This window comes from Convolutriloba macropyga, chromosome 9 (genome assembly GCF_964194025.1).
Source record: "Convolutriloba macropyga chromosome 9, txConMacr16.3, whole genome shotgun sequence".
In the NCBI taxonomy this organism is placed as follows: Eukaryota; Metazoa; Xenacoelomorpha; order Acoela; family Convolutidae; genus Convolutriloba; species Convolutriloba macropyga.
In genome coordinates, this window is record NC_134476.1 from 38,215,605 (window position 1) to 38,236,424 (window position 20,820).

Sequence of the window (20,820 nt, forward strand, 5' to 3'; positions counted from 1 at the left end):
AACACATAAGATGTTGGTTTTATTACTGTCAATGCGTTTTTCGTAAATTTCAAGAATTCGGATTTACATCATCCTATCGAACTAACAGAAATTTGAAAAAAGTGCAATCAGACATTTTGCATTAGCTTTACCGCCGAATCAACTTATTAGTGCTTTCGCATTGTATATTTCCTTGCCAACTCATACCGATCTTTGTAAATTTCTGCAAATTTAAAAAATATGTTTTTGATTATGTTTGGCAAAATTGGATCCTTGGCCCTAACTCTTTTGATATGTGGCCCTAACTCTTTTTGACCGACCAAAAATTTTACGCACAACAAATATCTGTGAGGGGTGGAATTCGTCTTGGAACAAAGAAATTGGAACAACAGAACCAAATTTATGGAAAGTAATATCCCAACTCCAGCATCAGGAGCTTCATACCAGACTAGAAATGCGGCTGCAAAATTGGGAAGAACCCCCATCTTTAAAAAAGAAAATCGTGACCTTGATTCAAGACTTTTACGACTGAAGAACTCATATTTTGGTGGCCATTTGCCCGTAAAAACTTATTGGGACGCCATTGAGAACTGTTGTAGAACTGTTATTTAAGTTCATTCTGTGTTTAATTCGCTGTATCCAATAATAAATTCCGATTGGTTAATAAATTCAAATTCTTTTCGATCTGTTGTCCCAATTTTCGCTTTCGATCTGTTGTCTTTCGATCTATTGTCCCGAAGGGAGCACTTCGCAGCTTTGCCGCGATAGCCGGTGCGCGGTTCCCAGATTACAGCCCACAGCGGATGAGATACACCGCCATGGACAGCGGTCCGCTGAGGCGCGTACCCGCTGTCTGAAAATTGACGTATTTTTGTTTCTTTGGTGCATTGGAATACATTATCCACTATAATACTATGCGCAGTCTTAATTAATTGTAACGGTTAACAACTTATTATTTCTGATAGATTACACAACTATAATAAGTCTTTCGGCCTGTTTTTATATCGGCTTACTTTTACTTCGACTGACTTTGCGTTCACCAAAATTTACATTTCTCTTCCAGATTAACGCGATTTTTGAGTATATGTTAATATTCATATCCTATTTTAAAACATGAACATTTGTTGAGTGCATTATGGAGCAATCAGCCAATTAGAAAGCAGTATCAACATTTTCTCTGTTCTGATTGGCCATCAATAAAAATTAAATTTTGATACGACTGAAATTTTCGCTAGCGCCAGAATTTATTTTATGAAACACAAATCTGTTATATTGTAAAAATTTCAAAGGAGTAGATTGGACTACTCTATGTATTAACATCCCTGATGAGTGTCAATTATTATTTAGTTTCAGGTGAAAAAGTTCAGAGGAGCCGAGAGTCCATAAAACACAAAAACAATGCTTTCGAGAGATCAATTGTAGTTGTCTCAGACAATAAAAAGCAAAATTGATAGGTTAAAAGTCACTCGGGGAAATCAGGCAAATACAGACAAATTGAAAAATAAAAAGACAAGAGGTATCTGGCTTTGATGACAAAGCAAAAGACTTCAACGAAAACCTTTCTTCCGTTCTCAATCAAGGCAGAGACAGAAAGGGCGACTTTACAATGAATGCGTTAATTAAAATGGAGAATGGCAACGTGAGAATGGCAACGATATGTTTGATTCATTCATCGATATTTTTGAGAAAGTTGTTGAAAAACACGCACCAATTCGGACTGTTAAAAAAGGGGGAGAACGTTTTAAGAGTTCTAAGCCCTGGTTAACACAAGAATTGAAGCATTTGATCGCCCAACAACTTTTTTGTTCAATAATTGGAAAAAAATCCTGACAGCGAGACGTACAAAGAATTTAAGCGCTTAAGAAACTTAGTTAATAGGAGACTAAGAGAGGCACACAACAATTTTTGCATCAATTTCTTCCAAAAACTACCAACAAGTAAGGACCAATGGAAATTCATTAAACAGAAGACCAGTCGGAGTAAAAAAGTGTCTAGGTCGATGAAATCAGATTAGACAGTGGTGAAATTTCAAGGGAACCAAAAATATTGTCAATTGTCTAGATAGGTCATTTGCTAATTTAGGTGTTTTCAAAGCTTCGGATATTGCTTGTAAATACCCTGATCAACTTAATGTACCTGTAGTCACATTCAGAACTGTCACTAGAAAAGAATTTCATTCAATCATTGACTCGCTGGACGATAACAAACCAGCAGGACCTGGTGAAATCTCAATTCGACTCATAAAGTCTTGCAAATTAGCTATAGGCGTACATCTACAGTTCACTTTAAATGAGTGCATAAAGGAGAAAATTTTCCCAACTAAAATGAAACTAGCCTATGTAACACCAATTTTCAAAAAAGTGATAAATAAGATAGCACAAATTATCGACCAATTTCTGTAACTCCGAGTTTTGCAAAAATCTTTGAGCGCCTCCTTCCGACTCAGATGATGGAGTTCATTGATAAGCATAAAATTATAGATAAAGAACAATTCGGATTTCAGAAAAAAGTGTGCAACAGATGCAGTTTTAGAACTGGCTGAAACAGTTTCGGCTAATTTACATCAAAGCAAAGAAACTGTTGCTATTTTTCTTGAACTTGCAAAAGCGTTTAATTCCATTTCGCATAACATTTTCCTTAAAAAATTGAAATGTATGGTTTCTCCCAGGCAGCGAAAGAAATACTGTTTTCGTTTCTTGCCAACCGCAGAAAAATGGTAAAAATTAATGGCATGTTCTCTGATTGTGAAATTGTGAATCACGGTGTGCCACAATGAACTGTTTTAGGAACGCTCATTTTTCTTTTATATGTGAACGAAATCTCATCTGATATAAACACAACGGAAAAAGTAATTCAATTCGCAGATGACACAAGTATTGTCTGTTGTGGACAGAAAAGCAGCTTAGATGGAAAAATCACGGAAATATTACAGAAAACAGAAAAATATGTAGAGATGAACAAACTAACTTTGAATACAAACAAAGCCGAATCTTTTTCTCGCGCGATATTTCTGATTTCGGATCTATTCTTTATCAAAAACGAAGTTCTCACAACACAAAAAAGTTGCAGATATCTTGGTATTCAAATTGACCGGAATCTTAGTTTCGATGAGCAGCTGAATAAAACCTTGAAAAAGATGGCTCATGCTATAAGATCAATTTACCTTATAAGACAACAAGTTCCCCTGAACGCGCGCATTTTTCTTCTATAATCACTTGTGCTTTCACACTTATCATTTTCGGCAATCTTTTTTTCAAAATTTATCTGCAAAAAGCCTGAAACGCCTTAACCGACAGGTTAACAGGGGTATAACGGTGTGCTTTCTACGCAAAAAGTATGACAAAGCGAGAGATCTGCTAATCCAGACAAAGACCCTACCAGCTGAGCTAATAATAGTCAAAATGTCGATAATCAAATTTCATTATGATATCGCTAGGCCAAAAAGACGATTCAAAATTAGACAAAATGCCAAAACCAGCTTTGGAATGAATTCGATTGTTCGTCAATGCGTACAAAAATGGATTGAGTTACCACAGTGGCTTTGGTTGGCAAAAAATGAAAACGTTTTTAAGAAAACGTTGAATGATTTCTTGCTCTCAAAACATAAAAAAATTTCTTTGAATAGTAACGTAGGAGCTTTTAAAAGTTATTTTTATTTTTAGGAAGAAAACAATCGAAAGTAAATTTTATAATTAGATTCTTTAAGAAATTTGTTGATGTTTATTATAATATTTCGTTTGAATGATTCGAAGTATTTTTTTTTGTTTCAAGTATATGTAACCGTATGGTTATAATTTCAAATAACTTGTTGAAAAAAAATTAAAAAAATAAAACAATCTCAAAAATGTGACGAAGACATAATACTCATTGACAAAGGAGCAAATTTGTCAAAAGTTTAACTGATGGTTTATATGTGATTCCTTCTCAAGAGTAGACTCAACAATGCATCTAATTCAGACCAAATCTAATGCTAAGATCTTCATCACTTCTCTTTGAGCAATTAATTTATAGACATTTTGACAAATTTCTACAGTTTCAGAAAAAAAACAAAGCAGAGACTGAACAGCTTATTTATTTCGATAACTTCGACGAAATCCTAGACAAAAGCAGGCTGCTATTTATGGTCCATCTAGATATATCAAAGGACACTATCTAATCAGTATCAAGTTGAAAACAATTCCACAATAATTATGACAAATTGGTGTGGACGTACATTTCTTGAAGTTCTTGCCCCATGTTAAACTCACAAAGACCAGCTAGAGCACAAAATTAGAAATCAACCTTCAAATTTATTCTTAGCAGTAGCGCACATGGATCCGTTTTTGCGGTTTTTCTGCTTTGATCGTATGTACACGATGCTTTGTTTTTGACTCATGAAAATCTCATTAACATTAAACGTCGTTAAAAAACGCAAAAACTTAAAATATAATGATACGTCGGGTCTAGAAGGACTGGAGTACCATGCGAGCATTTGGCCAACAGGACTATCCACCTGTAATTTTAATGACAACAATACAGCTGTTATGTGTGGTAATATAAAGTATCAAAACCCTCTATATTTATAACCACTTGAAACACCTTAAAGCTACACCTCAATCAGTATTTTCCGTTTTTACTGACAAAAATAATAAGTACTGATAGTAAATAATAATTAGTTAATACTTACTGAACTCGCGAGTTCCTTGTGGACTAGAGATGGCCACACACAACTGAGAGAGACCAGGTCCGACTTGAACAGGATGTCCTCTGAGGGAAACTCAATGTCCCTGAAACAACAGTTGACACACCATAGAACGAAACACTAAAGCAAACATCATTGTCATTATAGATTGCCTTAATATGTACAACAAAGATAAAGATGATGATGGTATGAAAATTGAAACGTCAACTTGAAGAGGTTTACTCCTCAGTGAGAGAATGGTCACAGAAGAATGATTCAAAAAACAGAGCGCTCCCGCAGTGATCGAAACATCAAACACGAATGCTGTTAAAAATGAATCAAAGGACATGAAATAGGCAAAAATTAGAGCAATATATTTAATTATTCGCACTGACTTCATACTTTTGAGATCGAAACTACTTTCAAAGCAAAAATTTCGCAAGAAATTTATGTCCACAATTCATTCGAACAGTGTCAAAGAAAATAGACAATTTACCTCTGAATAAAATTTTACCTAAAAAGAAATAATTCAAATCGCAAAATTTGCAATTTTTCAAATATCCGAGCGGAAAGATCATCAAGAAACATAGAAATTTGACAAAAAACGCTTCTTAAACAGTTGCCAGAAAAAATTGATATAGAACTCATTAGAAAATTTGACTAAGTATTGTTCCACTCAATAGTTTATACTTTTCTTCTATTTTTGTTTAAAACAATAAATTTTCGAAATCAATTTTGTGAAAAATAGGGCTTTTTTCTCATATGAACATAACTGAAATATTATTACCAAACAGATGCGTATCTTCATAGACCTGTAGTCTCAAAACCCAAAACCCAAATGTAAAAAATAGGACCCAAATAAATCTGAAAAAAATTTTATGAAGTCTGCAATAAATATGGACATATCAAAATATACTCAATTGACGTCATCTCCTCTAATTAAAGTTGGCAAAAAATCAATCTGAGAAAGAGGAAGGGTCATTTCAACCAAAAACTATTCACGCGAATTGACAAGAAAAGTTGCTCCAACAATTGGAGATACGACGTCACGCAGGCAAACCAGTCAAATAATTGCAAGCATGAATAAAAAAAAGGTAGTTTGAAGTTAGCGTGATTCATATAGTTGCAACAAAAATCGTGACAAAAAACAAAAAACAGCGAAAAGATCTCCGCCTAGCTACCGTTATTGCAAACATATCAATTACTTAAATGAGATCTTTAGAACCCCAAAATTGCATTTTAAAGATTTGTTATAAAACGTTTCAACTGAGAAGCTAGCGTGTTAAAAACTCATTAAACGCAAAAGGAAGCGTCAAAGAAAATTTCAAAACGAAATTCAATTTACTCCACCCACTCCAATTGAACCACCAAGGATTCCCGAAAGATTAATACACAACCATTTGCTGTAAAAGTCAACTAGTTGCATCATTTCCAATAAAACCCCAAAAACTCGAATTTCGTAACTGAAGAAAAATAATCTTCACTTGCTTAATTTTATTTTAGATAGCATGTGTCCTCATAGTAGAAAAATTTATCATATTAAACATTACCGTAAAAATATTATCCAAAAAAGATAAAGCTTACTAATATTCAGAGAAAAAACCAAACAGCTAAGACTATTAGATTAGAAGCACAAGGGTACTTTTTGTTATCTTGCTGAAAAGAAGCAGATAAAAAAATGAGCAACAAAAAATTGAGAGAGAGATTGTCCGGATATTTTTTATCTAATAGGAAAATTTCTTCCTTGCAAACCTTGTTGATAAAGAAAAGCCCGGCTGCAGAGTAATTTGGTGAGCAGGCATAAAATATTCTCAGATAATTTGTGAACTTACAGCAAAAAACTAGCAATGAGTTGGACTAGGCATTGCAGTACTTAATAATCCAAGACGGCTTCTACAATGCTGCGTAGCACAAAATATTCCAATATACGTCTCAAGTTTTTCGAAAAACTTCCCATTGTTTTGAAACGAATAACACGAGAACAAAAAACTCGAAAAACGAGAAACAAATTGAGACAAGATTACACTTAGAAGTTTTCTTTAGTTTAAAAATTTTACAAAAAGAAAGACGAATATTATGCAATGTCTCGTTAAAAAGCGTTTTTAATTGAGACTCTAGCGTGTTCGAAGTTCATCATTAACAAAAGTAAGCGTCAAAAAAATTGAAAACAAATTCAATTTCTTTGTCAACAATTTTCAATTTTTTGATGCAACCGTTTTAAATGAACCAACACAACAGGGATTCTGACGAAACCATTACAATCATGTGATGTAGAAAATCAACATGCTGAATTTCACTAATTAAATTAATTGTATCGTCTTGAGCTTATTTTTAATTCAGTTAACATAGGTTTCATATTCATCTGTGTTTAATTTATTCGCAGATCAAATCCAAATTTTTTTCCACAGAATCATTGATTACTGCTTTACATAATGCAAAAAGAAAAATTAAACACTCAATTTGATACAATTTTAAATTATTTTTGCAATATCAAGCAAATTTTTACAGAAACTCGGTTCACAGCAGCGCTATGTTGAAGCTAAAACTTAGTTTGGATAAACACGCACAGCCAATTGCAAAAAAATTGCTGCGACCGGATTACAAGCAAAATTCTACACAATAAAAATCAAGAAGGACATGAAACCTTGCCTTACAGAGCTTTTTCTGTCGGCAAGCAGTTAACTCAAATTAAATTGTAGAAAAAAACATCATTCGTTCTATAATCACAGACTTTTGAGCTTTTTAAAAACCAGAGCAAAAAAACAAAAGGTTCTTTCCTTTCAAGGTTTACTTTTCAAATAGAACGTAAAATCGTCACTAATGAGCTCAAACCACAGCAATTGATGGTTAAGGCACGAGATTTATTTTCAGCCGAATTGACAATTAGGCGTTCTAACTGGAAACAAAGTATTAACTATGAACATCCGGCCGCCTTTCAGAACATATGAAACACTGGACAAAGAGACAAGCAATTCAGATCACAAAACTCGGTAATGCGTGAAACGAGAAACGGAGAGCGAAATAATTTCATTAAAACGTTTTACCCCTGATCGCTAAGAGGTCGCGGATATTATACTATGGATTGAACGACTTGGCAAGCACTAACTGACTGTTGGTGGGACCCTGGCGTACTCTGTTAGCACATGTATTGTTGTAGCAAGGAAAGAATAAAGAAAATTGTCATTATTGAACTGTTACCATGAGAGCAATTGCATCATGAAATTAGCTGTACAGGAATTCAGCCATTACTTTCTAACTTTCGTAAAATATAAATTAAAGTATACAAGCTACCACGACGCTCAACAAGGGCAAAGGAAAAACTAACTGCTAAGCAATTAAACTGATAAACCAATTTTACTGGAATACAGACCTGAGGGAATTTTATATTTATTTATATGAATTTACAATCTTTAATGAATTGTAATTTGCTACAATCTGCTAGTAGCTTGTTGAGACGTCGAACCTTCTTTTAGTCACTAAGCAGGGTATATACAATAAAACTGAAAGAACTGAGTTATTAATTATACCTGAAGTAAACTCGAGTATTACAGAATTACTAGTTATGATCAAATCTAAAAAAAATTATAAAAAAGGATCCAAAACTTGTCACGCCCCTCCAGTTTTGGGAAACTAAAATGCCGAAACCAAATTGAGATTGTGGTCACCCCAATGGATCCCTACGCTATATGTATGCCAGAATTGCTAGTGTCAGCATTACAGGGAGGGTATCTATTATTCCTGATAGGGGAGAAATAATAATTTCTTGGGGGGTAAACTCCGATTTCGCTCATTTAGAGTTCAATGAACACAACTTATTATAGTGTGTATGTAAAACACGAGCCAAAACCTGAATATTCCGGAAAGGAACCGTATCTCCAAACCGCCCTTTGTAAACAAAAACACCGGAAAAGCCATTTGCATGGATACATGTTATTGCCCAAGATTTTCAGTCATTCTGACTGACATTTAATAAGCACGTAAGTGCATCCAACAGGCCACAATACTACTGCATTCACACTGGTGGAATTAAATATATAAACCAATAAGATTAGAGAAGGCTGAAATCCTTGTGCCAAAAGGACGAACCTTTTGTTTGCGCAATTTGTTGCTCGACTCAGTACAAAAAGGGATTTCCTTATAAAGGCAGCGCAGAAAATGCTCAATTGCTATAGCTATACCGAGAGACTGATTTAAGAAAAGTTTAGTTATTAAGGTTTTCTTTCAAGCTTGTAGGCGCTTGTGTCAAACTTCGTAAAGTTATTGTTATCTGGCTGAAAGTTAAAACGCATATTACATGATGAATATTGAATTAATGTTATTTAGTAATTAGAAATAAATTCAAGTGTTTTTGTCATCAACAATTGTTGACAGCCAAGAGCACGAGAGCTCTATTGTTAAGAAGAACCAACAGAAGAAACCTTGCGAATAGTGAGATCTGGGCGCTATTGTTTTCCCCGTGATAGGCTACCTAACCGAAATCAGACTCTTGAATAGAAGAAAGAGTATGAAATAGAAGTTTTGTCTGCATTTTCGTACAAAAACATACGATTTTTAAAGATCGATTACCTCGCGCTGGTGAACTCTGCTCTATGATGATTTCATTGCTTAAATAAATTTAGATAAATTGGAGAAATTATTAGGTTTAAAATTCAAACAAAAGTCAGTTGAGAAGGAGGAAGCGGTGCTGAAAAATCCCCTTTTAAAGTTGTTTTACATAATCATTTTTCAGCTGTCAAAATGTTGCCTAAGGTGAACAATTCAAGTAAAAAGTAAAATGGAGCCCTTAATAATCTGGGAGACATAGTTCTGGCTAGAATCATCACAGTTTTTTGTTGGTTTTTTGGGCAAATAAACCTATAAAAATTAGCAACAAGGGACTTTGTTTTATTAAAGAAATAGTTTAGAGTTCAAGGACAAGAAAACGTTGAATGATTTTCTTTTCATCTCAATTTTTTTTAAAAATAATAGTTTCTTGTTAAAATTTTTTCAGTACCCACGTTTTATGAAACTTTTCTGTTTTGATTGCATCGGAAAACGATTCTTTATTACTAAAAAAATGTAATAACTTTGAGGAAAAGAAAGAAGTTTTCTCTTTTGAGTACTTTTTATAAAGTTTTAAATACTTATTTTGTTTTCTTTTGGAAGAAATTGTTATAATTCCAAACAAATTTGTCGGGTAATTTAATGAAAATATTAAACCGATTAAGTTCTGTTTTTCTTCCACTTTTTTAAACAGCTATTTTCAAACTGTCATAAAACAGATTTTTTTCTTAAAAAAAGATAAGTATCCTCTTACAGGTAGGAGATGATGTTTACCTTTTCGCTACGATGAGTAAACAAAACGTAGTTTTTGACTGAAGGCCGGCCTCGCATATATTCGCTCAATTGTTGGAAAAACAAAAAGCGTAGTATCCGCATCGGATATTTCTGTTAAAAACCCCTTCCATTTTACTTCCAGTGATCAAATTAGACGGATCTTTCTCTAGTCCAACCCAGCCACGGAATCATAACAAAGAGGTATGTATCAAAGTATCTGAATCAATTAAAGTTAAGAGCAAAATTATTGAATAGTCAAAATGCGTCAAGTAACTGGGGGAACATATTGACAAAAATCTCATTTTCAAAGACGAAGTGAAACATCTTTCGAGGAAAATGGCGTGCGACATTGAAACTATCTATACACTTCGTTATCGGATATCAACGTTTCTATTGAGAACAGTAGTGAACGCATAAGTTCTGAGACATTTGCATCCGCTTTGCCCACTTGGTGCATCAAAGAGAACATAAGAAGCTGTGATGTATTTTTAAACTCTATATGTCACACTCTAAAATTAGAATGTTCAATTATGAAATCAGCGTCAACTGACTGGAATTCATTTCCTAAAGAACTAAAGGGTCTCGAAAAGAAAAATACCTGCTAAATTTTTACAAACTTTTCTTGGATAAAAAGAATTATACGACTTATAGGACTGTAAGCTGGAAAATTATCAGATTTAAAAATTTTTACTCAACCTCGTTTTAGAAGAAATTCAATATTCTTTGATCGAGCTAAGAATTATATTAATTTAATATCACTAAGCTAAATAACTACACTCCAGGCAGTTTTGTAACAATTGTTTTCTCTATTTTTTACGACTGCTACGGTTAATAAAGTTCTTCTTTTGTTTTTTCTTTTATAAGCAGGAGCAAATAAATCAGTTGCAGACTGTTATAATGTACCTGCAGAAAAGAAACCGTTCACGAATTTCTCAATAACCCAATCAGTCCAATGTGATTAATGGCCACAAATTTTTCTTTTGTCGTAAAATTACTGATATTTTAGGGGAAAAAAGAAATGACGAACCTCTCGCTGTTTTCGATGACGTAAGACACTGGTATGAGACCCTAAAACACAACATCAAATATTCAATTTTGATTAACTGGTTATGGTTTTTACTGCTAATTCTATGTTTCAAGGGGGGAGGTGGGGAGGAGGGGAGGGTTAGTTCAACTTAATATATGAAATAATTCATTAGTACTATCTAACCATTTTTGGCACGGCTGGGAACGAGTTTTCATCGGATGACACAACATGTCCATAATACCACACGGGTTCATTTGGAGTGCCCAGTTGCACATACTCATAGGTCACCTCGATCTGGTCAAACTTCTTCACATTTAGAAGAGATGAAGATCCAAGAGTCCCGTTTGTAGCAGAGGGCGAAATGTTCACGATTTGGTCACTCGCGAAGTCGTAAGCGGCTGAAATAGAATCCCATCAAAATATTTTTTGAGGCTGAAACTCGCATCCAATATTTAAATATCAATATCTATCAGCAGTTGAGACAGGAAGAAATAGATGACTTTTTCTAGGCAGCAAAATAAGATTTGTAACGCAAATTCTACGAAACATCAAAACTGTTGCCAAGAAACAACACAAGGTGGGTAGAGGGTACCCAGGCATATCGTGCCAAAAGGATCTTGAGTGCTATGGTATTTTTTGAAACACCACCAAAACTGGCGTCAGTGAATCAAACCCATGGTTCTCTGACGTCAAGCCACAGCACCACCAACGCCACACGTTCAATATTAACTGAAGGCGGGACACCGCACATCTGTTACTAGCTAGAGAAGCTGCGAAAAACACAGACGTCAAAGAAGCTCAACGAAAGTCAGGATAGAAAAATATCAATAAAAGCAAAACAAATTTTGAATTCTTGTCAAGGAAAACACACAAACTTTTGAGACTAGGATCTTCACTGCAAAACGTTTGTTCATAATTTTTTTGTTTCATCTTAATCTCAAATACTTCACATTTCAGAAATACCGAAAAATGTCATTGATTTCGTAATTTTGGAAAGCCTATTCACGTAATAAACAAAAACAATTGCTGCACTAATATGTCATCAATTGTGAGAGAGATCATTTTAAATTATCACGATTTCGCCAAACACTTTTGAGAAGACTTGCTGAAAAAGGGACCAGAAAAACCCACAAAATGAATATCATTCACAGTCGCTTCTCATTCAAAGGCAAATCCAATACATACTCAACCATTAGTGTATAATAAGAAATAACGCCAAAATATTTAGAATCAAAACTTAGTTTTGAAACGAAATATTAAAACTAACTGCAAGTTGTTATTAGAGGGTTTCAGAGTTTTTTGGTTGATTGTCAAATATTTCTCGTTCCATTGCCCCTAAGAAATTAAAACTGTTTCCAATTTTTTTCCAAATTTCTAAATTTAGATGGCTCAATTGTGGCGATCCCGACTTAGTTGGGGAGAGGAACTATATGCTCAACCGCTTCTTGTTCAGTCAATTTCGGCGGATCGACATACAAATAGCAGATTTGTGAGTGGAATCAAAGGAGTGGCTTTCAAACGTGAAATTTTATTAAAAAAAAATTGTCTTCAAGGAGTTTTGAGGTTTAAAATATGCAGTGAACATTGATAAGATTTGAAGTATTAATACTCAATTTTGATCAATTTAGGTTTTTACTGTAAGCAAACGATGTTTAAGAGCAGTATAACTCAAAGATTTGTACCAATTACCTGCTTAATTACGTGATTACATCCATTAGTGAACCAATAAAAGAAATGCAGCCACAAAAATACCAGTTTTGGTCTTCGAACTATGAACCGCATAATTGCGCTCAGACAACTATCAGTATCCATCTTTGGGACTACCTCTATATGCACAACTCGTGCTGTTAAAAAAGCCAACAAAACACCATCGTTATTTATTTCTGCGACCACATTTTACTGTAAAGGGGCCAAAGCAGTATGCTCCAACAATTGCAAAAGATGTTGACGCAAAAAGCCCTTTTGTATGTAGCGATGTCATTACCAGATCCATTGCTTGTGCTCTGCTTCTTTGACACGTGATAAATTTATTCTCCATTGAACGCAAGGCATTTCTCACGCCCAATATCCAGAAGCGTTGTTGATAAATGTTTCCGACAATTTCAGTCCCCTCATGGTTGTTGTCCTTGTGCTCTTTACGCAGAAGTAAATCGACAACGTGATATTTCCAATATAACAAAATTGGATGCTTTGCATTAAAGTCCAAATTACTTTCGCCTATTCAGCCGTTGTCCATCTTCATCCAGGAATGGTAAAAACTGCGGAATATTACTGCTCTTTTCGGAATTTCCTTTTCAACTTAAGGAGACTTCATCTCTTCAGCAAACTGTTCTTGCCGTAGAGACTTGAATACTGTTGGTTTAGCAATTTTGCTCAATACGAATTACTTTTGTTGCCGGCTTGGTTTTGATCAAAGTCCGCTGCACATCTGCCAGTGTATTTACCAGTCGGTTGAAATTGCTGAAGGTCTCCAATTGAACCATTGGTTTTTTCTTCGATTGTTGATATTGAGGGCGTATGTCCGTTTTGTTCGTTGAAACGAATGTCAAATCCACCTGCTCAAGCCATTAGTTATCTGATTGTCTCCACCAGGCCGGCCCAGTGATCCATTCATTTCTCTTGAGTTCATCAACATTGATTACTCTTGTCCTGAAGTCAGCTGTATTGTTGATAACACTCACATGATTCCACTGCGAAGCGTCAGTTGTATCCAATATCTCCGCAACTAGGCTCACTACAAACACTTGTTTGCGGTGAAAGCTGCGTATCTATTACAGCAGTATTGGAGTCTGTACGAAAAAATTGCTATTTTGAATCAAAAATTCGTTTTCTTTAACTATCTGTTCCTTCAGTCTCACTGCCATGACTGCCGCTTGTAGTTCTAACCTTGGTATCAAAAGGTGTCGCATCGGTTCGGCTTAGCACTTTCCGACTATTCCGGTTACAAACGCCAAGTCCGCTGAGTTTTCCTTGAGCTGTGAACATAGAAATGCCAGAGTACAAATTGTGTCTTCTAATGCGGATCTGAAGACATGAAGTTCCACTTTATTCTTGCCTGTGCTGAAGTATCTTCTACCCATGCTGGTTTCTGCAAGTTCTGGCAGCTGTTTGTTATCATTTCAGGAACACATCTTCTTCGTTATGTTCCATTGTTCCATTGAGTTGTCTCAATGATGACCGCTTTTGGTACATATTCTCTTTAGTAATCTTATGTGAACACTGAATGATACAACAGTTCAAGATAATTGAACACTGAAGAAAAACTTCCTGTGGGTGATTGGTGTTTCAACTACTTTGTTAGTACCTCTGAAAACTTGCAGACTATCTTCCCCAACAGTCAAATGAAGTCCATGCACGGACGAACTCGTCTTACTGGGTTCTACTTCCACTTGCTTTGTGTTTCTGTTTGATTTCAAGTCCTCTGGTATTTCTTCGGTCACTGTACTGCTGTTGGTGAGCCACTTGTTCAGTTCAAATCCAAGCTGTGATAGAAGACGTTGCAGTTGCTTGAAGATATTGATTGCCTCTTCAGGAGTTTGCTACTGACTTGATGAAATCGTCCATGTAGAAGCTGTTTTGGATTGGTTTTAGTGCAATTGGAGACTTGTCCGCGTTGTCGGTCACCACTTACTTCAGAGCGCCGTTTGCAAAATTTGGTGAATTCTTTGCACAAAAAACATGACGTTGATAATCTAAGTTTGCATAGTTTTGTTCATTGTCGGTCACCAAAGGAATCTGAGGGACCTTTTATCTCGTTCAGTAACCTGCGCTTGCAAAAACATAGGTTCAATTTCCGCGGCTATGGCTATTCGTCCTTCTAGAAATCTTAAAATTGTTCCGATTAATCCCTGTAGTTGATCGGGTCCGACTAACAACTTGCCATTTAGGCACACATCATTGTATTTTGCTGCAGCGTTGCAAATACGGCGGACGTTACCAGGCTAGTTTGGGATCACTCATGGATGATGTGGCAAGCACCATTGCTTTCCGAAAGTGCGTTTGACTTCCAATTTAACGAATCCTATTTCAGCATCTGTATCAAATGACCGTTGATACAATTCTTTTAAATTTGGGTCTCGTTGGAATTTTTGTTCTAGTGAGTAGAAGTGACCTAAAGCTGAGCCGTAGTTGTTCTTATGATTGGACTCTAGTTCACTCCAGAGCACGTCCACTTCGTACAACTCACCGGTATACATAGTCGAGCTCTCTAACAAACTCTAAGCTTGTTGCAATTTCTTCGATTGACTTACATCCCCTATGAAATTTTGTCCTCTCCTGCCCCTTATGGGTCCTAAGACTACTTATCCTAATTCCGTCAGGACAGCGACAGGTTCACTTCGTGTTCTTATTAAGTTGTGTATTGCCTTTTGTAGTTCATATGTACCTTGACCTAGAATGATGCCAACTTCCATTAAACTGGAACTTCCGTTTGGAAGTACACTCAGGTGGTTGAAACACCGTTTCAGTTTGTATTTCCCAAAGAAATCACAAGGGTGCGCAAACGCCTCAAGCGAATGCAGCTGTGATGCAGGCACGTTATTGTTACAGGAAAATTTTCTGTCTTCAGATCCCTTGCTCCGTGTATGGCGGCTATATTTAGCGTTACCTCCGTGCCTTGGGCCTGAACTTCTATTGCACGCTTTGATCGATGAATGATACCGTTGAACTACTGACGAGGAAATCAAGTATTCAGTCAGTGGCATCCACTTTGGATTGAGGCCAAACCTATCTAAACAAATCTTGTAACTTCGTCACTTTGATTTATTGTCGCAGCGCTTACATCGACTGCGTGAGTGCCCTCATCCACTTGGTTTTCTAAGTGAAGCAACCGGTTGCGCTTTTTGGTACATCCGCACGCCTTCACTTTGCAATTATTGATTGCATGTCCTTTTCCCAAACACCCAAAACATAAGGGTTGCTTCCTCACTGCCACGTATCAATCGATAATATTCATGAAGAATGGGCAGTTCCAAAAAATATAGATGACATCAACTAGCGGACATTGATTGCTTTGCGTTGGCTTCGTTTCTCTAACGTTGGAACCCGCACTAAAAATTGATGTCTTCGAGAACCGAATCGAATTTCTCTTTTAGTATTTGACCTGTCTTCTTCTTTGAGCTCAGCTTTAAACGCTGAGAATCCTTCATGCATGAATGCCATTCTTGATGGTATTTTTTATCAAACATGAACAGATGAGGCCAGTCCTCCTCCTCATCGTAAAGCCACCATTTCTTTGAGAAAATGGTCGCCTGTCAACTGCTATATACAGTTTTGAATCTGACTGCAGTCACCAACTTCTTTGTACTCCTTGAGAACGTTAACAAAGTTAGAAACAAACAGAAAACTGAATAATGCTTGCTGAGTTATGAGGCTTCACTTGAATTGATTTTCAAAGGCTCTCGAGCTGCGAGTTGATAATTACATGTTGTCTTCCAAAATTCCTTTCTTAAAAACTCCAGGCGGCCCTGTACAACTTTCCAGAATACCCCATTCCCGAGATTGCAGATTTTGCTTTGTAAGTAGCGCCTTCAAGTGATTTTGTCTGGAATCAGGAATCGTGATTTTAGCTACTGTTGCGGTTTAACATGCTAGACGACTCCTTAGGTTTCCATCGGAGCTACTCAATTTCAATTTTGGGTGTTGACTGCTGCTAGATTGCCTATAAGTGTAACTGGATCCACTTTCGTGAGAAACGTCTCGGTTCTCGCAGCTAGAAGAAAAATCACGCTCGCTTCTGATTCGTGCATTACGTCTCTGTTGATTCCTCGCTGGGCTGCCGTAAACGTTGGATTTTGGTCTCACTGCGGTCATTTTCTCGGCCCAGTCTGAGATATTTTCCCTTTTTGACTCCCAGTTGAGGGGTGACTTGTCACGCAAACTGACTGGCTGAGAAGAGAACGTCGGTCATCGTTCTCCAGTGCCCTTTTTATTAATTTGCGCTCAAACTCACGCTCGTCTTCGAGAAGATGTTGTCGCACTTCCAGCTCTTTCATCTTCAGCTCTAACTCTAACTTTTCCCGATCAAATCGTGCTCGCTCAAGTTGCAGATTTGTTTCGTCTACGTCAAAATTATTCAACTTTTCATCTCATCTTTGTTTCGATGAAAAGACTCAGAGGCCTTCTCGGTATCTCGATCGTTCATTAGTGCGTTGTTTTTGATCAGTTTGTGAGGATTATTCTCCAGTTGGTGGAATGTTGTTACCCTCGTTGTTGTTGGCTTCCCTGTTAGCGTTGACTGAGCCAATAATCCCTTTTGAATGCGTAGCCTTGTTTAAAAAATCAAACCAATTTTTGTCAATAGTTTCTCTCAACTCTTTTGCTGATAGTCTTTCCTTTTCAAGAAAGTTTTGTGGAAATGGTTCAAGTTTGTAACGAGGCTGCAATTGCTTGGGCAGTTCCTCCTGTGAGAGGATAATAGTTTGTTCGTAAACAATGATAAGTTTTGTTGGCCGATCTAAATCTTCAATTATTTGGTAGCCAAGTCTCTGCTTAGATTTAAATTCTACTATATAAATTTGTATTTTCTTGTCAAGTATTACTAGTAACAATCGATTCCGTTCTTGTTGCTTCTGTCGGGTTTCGCTATTCAACCCCCCACCACTGAATTCCACTTTTCGAATTGACTCGTCAGTAAGCTCTACACCACCAAATTCGTTTCAGCGGTTCAAAATTTGTCCGGATATTTTGTTTTTGCAGTTTAATTTTTTAACTTTATATCCGCTATATTCTTACCGTTGCATTACAAAATCATTGATGACTATTTGCTAATCATAGTTTTTTTCAGTATCGAAATTTACTGAATTGCAACATATCACACAATAAGGGATCTCTATATGTATACCAGTTCAATTCAATAGTGAAACAAATCGAAGACAAAGATGTGTGTCTAAGACCTGCCAAAACAAAAAATATTCAAAATTGGTTTGAGAAAACAGCAATGAGATAAATGAATTTTTTTATTTCGTTTTGTTTCTCGTTTTTCCCTGGAAAAACTAATATCTGTAGTTCTCCTGTAGATAAGAAGTACCCCAGTTGTTCATTTGGAACTGACTTCCGGCAAATGCAATCAGAAAGTACACATAAGGCAAAAAGTTATATTAAAAATTAATTCAATATTTCAGAGAAAAAAGAAATTAAATGTTTTCTTTTTCTTTTTCAAATTTATAATTTTTTATCGGAACTATTCGATTCCCATGTTCTATGAAGTTTTCTGCCTTGTTCTGGTTAAATCGAAATCAATTGAGCTATAAAAAGGGGGAAATCCTGAAATGGGTATTAAGAAGAGAAAGAGGTTGCGCCGGGTAAAAAGAGACAGTTATTGTTGCCAGTTTTTGTCTTCTGAATATTTAATTTTTACAAGGTAATCTTCTGTTTACTTGTTTTCGGAAACATTGCATAATCGAATATAATTATAGTTATATAATTTACTACCAATTTTTAGCACTTATATTGAAATAATTTGATACTTTAATACCCTCCTCAACGCCCGCACCCCTCAAAAACGCTTCCTGTTTGCTTTTCCTGTTTTCCTTTCAATTTTTTAAAACAGCTCCCCTTTTTCGACTAAAGTCGGGGCCTTGCATATATATAATCTCCAATTTTGAAAAAAAAAATGAAAAATAATTCTTGGAGTTGCAATTGCGGTGATGTTCAAACAAATTATTTTTTTGGAATGTTCGGTTTCTGTGATCTGGTCATTTGCTTGATTTGAAAACTGGTTTTACTAAGCGTCTGACTAACTCGTCTTGATATTTTTCAAAATAATAAGTTCAATTCCAGTTTCCCTACCAGCTGTTTTTCTCCTGTTATAAGAATTAAGTCACCTCTATATGGTACTCATGTCTTGCTTTTGAGGAAGCTCTTTACAAATGAGAGGTCGGAATATTGCGCAAACGCACTTTTTATGGCCTCTGGTACAAAATGGTATTGTTGTTCACAAAAAACTATATAGTTTTTATTGAAAAATTGTTGTTTTTTTAAAGTCAGAATGTTGAACTTTTTCACGGACGCCTCTGGGTAGTAAAGATTAATAACATAAAATTTACTTTAAAATTAATCAGCTCTTTTGACCAGGAATTTATTTTAATAAAGTGTTGTAACCTAACGCGCTGCGGGATTCAAACAATTCTGGCGTCTATAAAAAAACACCAAAGCACAAAAAAGACACCGCCCCTATCAAGTCCACCTATCAAGTCAAAATTCATTATATCCTTCGGGGTATACCCTTCGATACTTGTGGGTCAAAATATATAAAGTTTGTTAAACATATTTCACAGGTCACTAAAGTTCAAATATTAAGAGGTAAAATGATGTATAAACTTACCAAAGACGGTCAACGTCTTTTTGTTCCACGTAAATTTAACAGTTTTCATTTTTAAACAACTCAATTTGCAAAAGGAATTTGATTAAGCGTATAAACAACCGCTAAAATGGGAAATGATAACAAGTTGAAAGCGAATAACCTTCAATTTTCTCAAAACTGAGGTTATACAAATCCAATTTCAAGACTTGAGTATTAAACGTAAATCAAACGATACAATTGTTAGCCATAGTTAACCATATGAAGATAGATTGTGTGATGTGTTTACAGTTTAGTGTATGTATGCACAAACCAGTGCGTAGATGCGCGCTTATGCATATACAAACTCTTCTGTATTGAAGATAACGTAGTCTGATTCTGCGAGTGATGTGTTTATTGAAAGAAAGCCCTATAACTCTGAAGGCTGAATACTTTATTGTCTCACAATTTGGGCTCAAATGTCCTTTGAATTGCTACTATAGTGTGTAATTGTATTGGGGCAGCGCAGTTTGTGTTCGTTTAGTTCATTGCTTTGTTCTGTCGCAATTAAACGGACTCAATTATGATAGTTCTTCTCTATTATTTAGCCGACAAAAATGCAAGAAACAGAACGTTATATCATTATAGTTACCCATAAACAAGCAGTAACAATGCTAACCAAAAATATATTGACGGGGACGTTTTTTCGAACCAAGTTTTAAAAAGTATGATTTATATGATTTAGTATTAGCATTATTAAAGCATGCACAGTATTATTAGAAGGTTTGGATTTGGTTATGGCCAGGTTTCTGCATTAACTGTGGATAAGCATAAAAAAAGTCATAAAAAAGCAGCACGTTTTTTGTCCACCCCAGATAGGTCCCAGATCGAAAACACCTCCCAATGCGAGGATTTTCCCCAAAATAATAGGGGAAAAGAGTGTAAAAATTATACACCCTATTTCTCCGCTCAAGGGTGGAAAAGTGTACTTCTAAAAAATAAGAGCGGAAGAGTGTAAATATAAAAATATTAGGGTGAAATAGGGGTGAAACCTCGGCCCGGGCTCTAGTCTGACTCAGCCGAGGGCACGTGCATTCCGGCAGTAATTAGGCCTGGGGAGAGACGATTTGGAGCCGACGTGGGTCTTATTGTCTAATCAGAGCCCGGATTTTTTTAAGTTGAACATTTTTGCTTATTGTTTTTAAGTTATGCCTCTGCAGCCAAATGCCAAAAGTACTAACGCGGTCTGATTGGTAATTGAACGGTTGTACCAATGTTGTGACAAAAACTTTTACGGATGCTGAAAATTTATCCACAGTTAATGATGTTCTGATCAGACTTCAAACGCAGTAGTCTGATTGTGAAAACTTGGACATTTGTCCAACTTTTTACATTTCTAGTAATTGTAGGTTAATTTACATATAGTTTACAAAGTTATAGGCATGAAACAGCTTGATGAAACACTTTTAGCCATGCAAACACAAAATAAAATTTAGGATTTAGGAGGCTAGCTATCAACTGCAAGAGAACTCCTATTGATAGGGTACAACTTTAGTTCTC

At 35.8% G+C, this 20,820-nt stretch overlaps 1 protein-coding gene across 1 annotated transcript in view; it reads right to left on the reverse strand.

Moving 5' to 3' along the window:
* LOC142346211 (uncharacterized) overlaps positions 1-19,732 on the reverse strand; it is a 136,690-nt gene extending 116,958 nt beyond the window's left edge. Inside the window, exons 1-4 of the mRNA XM_075398724.1 lie at positions 19,306-19,732; positions 11,166-11,380; positions 10,983-11,023; positions 4,646-4,745 (exon numbers count right to left, since the gene is read on the reverse strand). Of these exons, the coding sequence (XP_075254839.1) occupies positions 4,646-4,745; positions 10,983-11,023; positions 11,166-11,380; positions 19,306-19,354 (405 nt within the window). The 5' untranslated portion in view covers positions 19,355-19,732. The remainder of the gene's footprint in view (positions 1-4,645; positions 4,746-10,982; positions 11,024-11,165; positions 11,381-19,305) is intronic.
* Positions 19,733-20,820: the final 1,088 nt, after the last annotated feature.